The sequence below is a fragment of the Ctenocephalides felis genome, unplaced genomic scaffold (genome assembly GCF_003426905.1).
Source record: "Ctenocephalides felis isolate EL2017-DRISC unplaced genomic scaffold, ASM342690v1 CF-g0.4_SCAFFOLD_00888, whole genome shotgun sequence".
Classification (NCBI taxonomy): Eukaryota; Metazoa; Arthropoda; class Insecta; order Siphonaptera; family Pulicidae; genus Ctenocephalides; species Ctenocephalides felis.
In genome coordinates, this window is record NW_020537042.1 from 11,918 (window position 1) to 16,497 (window position 4,580).

Here is a 4,580-nt window from a genome sequence, read left to right on the forward strand (position 1 = left end):
TAAAAAATATACTATTTAAGGAAGCACTAGTTAGCTTTTTCATTAATCACTGGGATAGTGAAGATATGGCCCCTTTTATTGGCAATAAAATTATTTACACAAGTTTTGATAAATGTTATTCATATAATATTATTATATTAATTGTTAAACTGAGATGATCTCATTGGAGCTCTTCTTAGGCATCGCTCTTACAATGTCATTTTAGCTCATAGGAATCTTTATTTATTTCTGATTGCTAAATAAAACGAGTCAAAAAAAAAAAAAAAAAAAAATATAAAGTTTTGAATAACAAAGTAATTAAGACAATTGAAGAATCAATGTCATGTGAAGAACACGAAGAAGCCGATTCTTGGATTATTTATCACATTAGTCAAATCGATTTTAATGCAAACGACAAATCGATTTTGTATGCTGTTCGGATTCTGATATTTTGATCATACTTCTAGGAAATATGAATCACTCAAAGTTGTCTTTGAAAATTCGGATTAATATGGGTGTGGGCAATCATCAGCGTTACATAAATGTTAATCAGGTGTACCAAATTCTTGGTGATTCATCATCTAAAGCTTTACCATGTTTTCACGCAATCACCGGATGTGATTACACGCCAGCATTTTTCAGAAAGGCAAAATTAGGCCTTTTAAGTTATTAGAAACTTCTCAAGAATACCAGCTGGCATTTGACAGAATTATAACGGATGATGACATAGAAATTGAAGCAATATTTATAACGTTAAAGAAATTTATTTGCCAAATGTATGGTGCAAAAAATGATACCGATGTTAATAATGTTAGATTTCATTTGTTCTCGAATACGTTCCGCTCCAAAAAATCTAATGAGAAGTTTGAGAAAAAAAATCGAAACTTTGACTATTTGTTTTATGAAAATTTTATTATTAAACCTGTATTATAGTTTTTGTTTTAATCACACCAAATACATTGGTGACATGGTTATCAACCACAGAAACGTCTGGCAAATTAATTCTATGTTTTATTACCCTTAATGAACATAATATTAAAATTACAGACAGACTAAAATGATTTGAATTTTTTAAAAAATTATTAAATAAATTGGCCTCTGGCACATATTTAGCAGCGCCCAAAATGTCTGGCAACAAAAAACGTGAGTCTGGTGAACCTATTCGAAGTCAAAAAAATGAAAATTGGACTGACTAAAAAAATGCTATAGCCTAGTATCAGCTTGCCAGACATGGTTAACAACCGCAGAAACGTCTGGCAAATTATATTTAAGAGTTGGTGTCACCGTGTGACAACATAATCACATGCAAATAAGCATGAACTTGTCCCTCGTACTTTATTTGACATTTCTTCTTCAGACACCAACATCATTTGAAGTATAGTTTGGCTTCTATAGTCATAATAGTGTGAGCTCTCGAGAAGAAAGCATCAAATTTAGTGAAAAAAAAATTGTGTTTTTTGTGCCACATATTTCTTCAACCAATCATTATTTCGACATCGGATTTTTTTTATTTTGTTGGTAAGTAATCCCCCTTTCAATTATTATATATTTTATTGTGAAAAAAATTTTTTTTTCGGTATTTTGAAGGGAAAAACAGAGGTTACTTCAAAGTAATCTTGCCGGATTCAGTGATTTTTCCCCCCAACGCGTTTTTACCGTTTATCGCACCTTTTCTTGTTTATCTCTCTTTTGTTACATGATAAACGTGTTGGGGTCGATTTTTTTTAATGCATTAAGTCAAAATGTAGAAAATATCATATATTATGAATTTTTTTAAATTTTTTTAGAATTTTTAAGAACTAAAGTGCAAAATATATCGTTTTTTTTTGAAATTTTGAAATTTTTATCAAAGTATAAAAAATACATAATTTTATGGAATTTTTTCTATCGTACTACAGAAATTATGTCAAACCGTCGTACCAGTGCACGTTTACTCTCCCTTTTGGACCGGAACCGCCTAAACGTGTTGAATTTATCGGAAGAAGAAGCTGCCGACTTGCTGAATTCCGTTTCTCTCTCCAATGATAACGACAATGACGATAAAGAAAATGATCCAGACTTCGAACCAGACGGCATCACTCCAGAATTGGATCATGCCATCGATGAATGCTTGCTGCTTGACAACACTTATGCCATTTTTGATGCTGTGAGTATAGCCGATGCCGTGAACATGTCACTGAATGTTACTTGTTTTAGTGCTTATGTTGCTTCTTCCACTTTACATGAAGGTAAATTCATACATATTTTTACTAAATACATATTTTATATAAAAAATCATTGCTTTCTGCAGTTGACGTTGGAGAAGATGATGTTCCACCTGAAAATGTTTTGAGCGAAGAACCATCAACATCTGCACAAGCTGCATTGCCATCAACATCTGCCCGTCGAAAAAAACGGCCACGTTCACCATTGCCAACTTTGGATGACACTTGTCCGATTCCGATTCCGATGCCAAATAATGGTGGTTTTACTGGTAAAAGTAAGTTTCTTTTCACATCTACTCTACATTTTTACTTGAATTCAAATGCTTATCATTTCTATTATCTCTGTTTACAGCTCTTGAATCGATTTTGATCGACTCAAAGGAATTTCATCCAATTTGGAAGAAAAATTCTCTCCAATTGCATGTGAATGAAGTGGCATTCCGGGGTGATTCGTCGCTACCAGCCGAAGTGAAAGAGCTCACAACACCGATGCAATTGTTTTGTTATTTCTTTTCAAAAGAAATAATAGACATTGTAGTTGAAGAAACGAACGGGTGTGTTCTGAGCAAAGACATAAACACTACATTTAGTGTGGATGCCGATGATGTGTATAAATACATTGGCATTCATTTATACATGTCACTTTACCGGTTTCAAAATCTCGAAAGTTATTGGGGAGATATTCCATTCGAACCAATACGGCAAACAATGTCATATCGGCGATTTGAGCTCATCAAGAAATTCTTATGCTTCAGAGATGAAGCTGAACGTTCGAAAAAGGGCCAAGCTGGATATGATCCTCTGTTCCGGATGAGAATTGTCGTAAACATCTTGAACGACCGATTCGATTCCATCCCAAAGCCAGCTCGACTTTGCGTCGATGAACAGATGTGTGATACGAAGATGGTGCACCATTTGCGGCAGTATATGCCCAATAAGCCACACAAATGGGGCATGAAATTATTCGTTCTATGTGACTCATCTGGATTTGCTTATCGGTTCAAAGTTTACAATGGTGCTGGAGACAACAAACTCGTGGATGGCCATCCAAATCTTGGTGCTTCGGCGAATGTTGTCATGCGATTGTCTCAAACCACCCCGGATATGGCAAATCACTTTGTATACTTCGACAACTTTTATACAAGTTTGCCTCTGTTGGTGTATTTGCGCGCTCGTGGAATTTTCAGTCTTGGTACGATACGAGTGAACAGAGTGCCTGGTTGTAAGCTGAGTTTGGAAACAGCCATCAAAGATAAACCAAGAGGATATTCTGAGGAATATATGGCATCCTCATATGGCGTTGATCTGACTACTGTATTGTGCAACAAAGTCGTTCGTTGGCATCGACGTAAGTTGGTGTGAAATCATTTCAAACCAGTTTGACAAATCCAACCAAACAACCACGAAAAGCCAGCTGATTTGTTTGCAAGCAAGGCCGCATTGACATCGATTGCCCCGAAATCATTAGCGAATATAACAAACATATGGGCGGCGTGGACTTGATGGATGGCTTGATGGGCCGCTATCATATTCGTGCAAAAACTCGTGATGCAGCAACTCGTTTGTTGTACCATTTTATTGACATGGCTGCCACCAACGTATACATACTCTATCGCCGAATACACCGAGAGAAAGTTCACGATTCACGTTTCGCGAAAAATTGTTGACATTGCCACAATTTCGTAGAAATATTGCTGCTGGCCTTGTGAACTACAACTTCAAGCGCCAAGCTGGTCGTCCATCATCCAGAGTTGCTTCAAGCGATTCTCGGCCATCAACTCCAGGCGTAATTTCAGGTTCTTTTCCTGTTGGAAGACGTGCGGTGCATCCAGTGGACGACACTCGTTTTGACTGTATGGATCATTGGCCACAATGGACAGAAAAACGTGTTACGTGTAAACTCTGTGCCCAAAACAAAACAAAGGCGCTAACTATGTGCATTTGCTCCAAATGTAATATAGCTTTATGTTGCTTTAAGGGCAAAAATTGTTTCGTAGAATATCATAACAAAAAATAATTAATTTCTATTACATTCCATTGTTCTTTCATTCACTTTTTTCAATAAATACCATACAGAATAAAAATATCTACCTGTATCAAATTTTTCACTGAACCCATCAAGATTACTTTGAAGTAATCTTCACCTTTTTGTACCTGGTAGCTAAACGGTAAGTCAAAATGAAAATCTAATGATGCAGAAGTGTTTGTTATGGTCAAATTAGTCTAGAAAAAAAATGTTCTGACTTTTTTTACTGGCTCTATCAAAAACTCGGGTTAGAGGGTTAAGAATGAACCCTTATATTAAAAATTCGATAGGTCGTGGTGATCACAATACGTTATCGGTCCCAGAATTAGATAATGCGTTGAAGGTAATTTTAAAATTGGTTCAGTTAGAAA

At 35.7% G+C, this 4,580-nt stretch overlaps 1 protein-coding gene across 1 annotated transcript; it reads left to right on the forward strand.

Annotated features, from left to right (window-relative positions):
* The first annotated feature begins 1,882 nt into the window (after positions 1-1,882).
* On the forward strand, positions 1,883-3,545 carry LOC113365323 (piggyBac transposable element-derived protein 1-like). The gene is made up of 3 exons (XM_026606901.1): positions 1,883-2,207; positions 2,270-2,458; positions 2,536-3,545. The coding sequence occupies exons 1-3, from the start codon at positions 1,883-1,885 to the stop codon at positions 3,543-3,545; spliced, it is 1,524 nt and encodes a 507-aa protein (XP_026462686.1).
* The last annotated feature ends 1,035 nt before the right edge of the window (positions 3,546-4,580 follow it).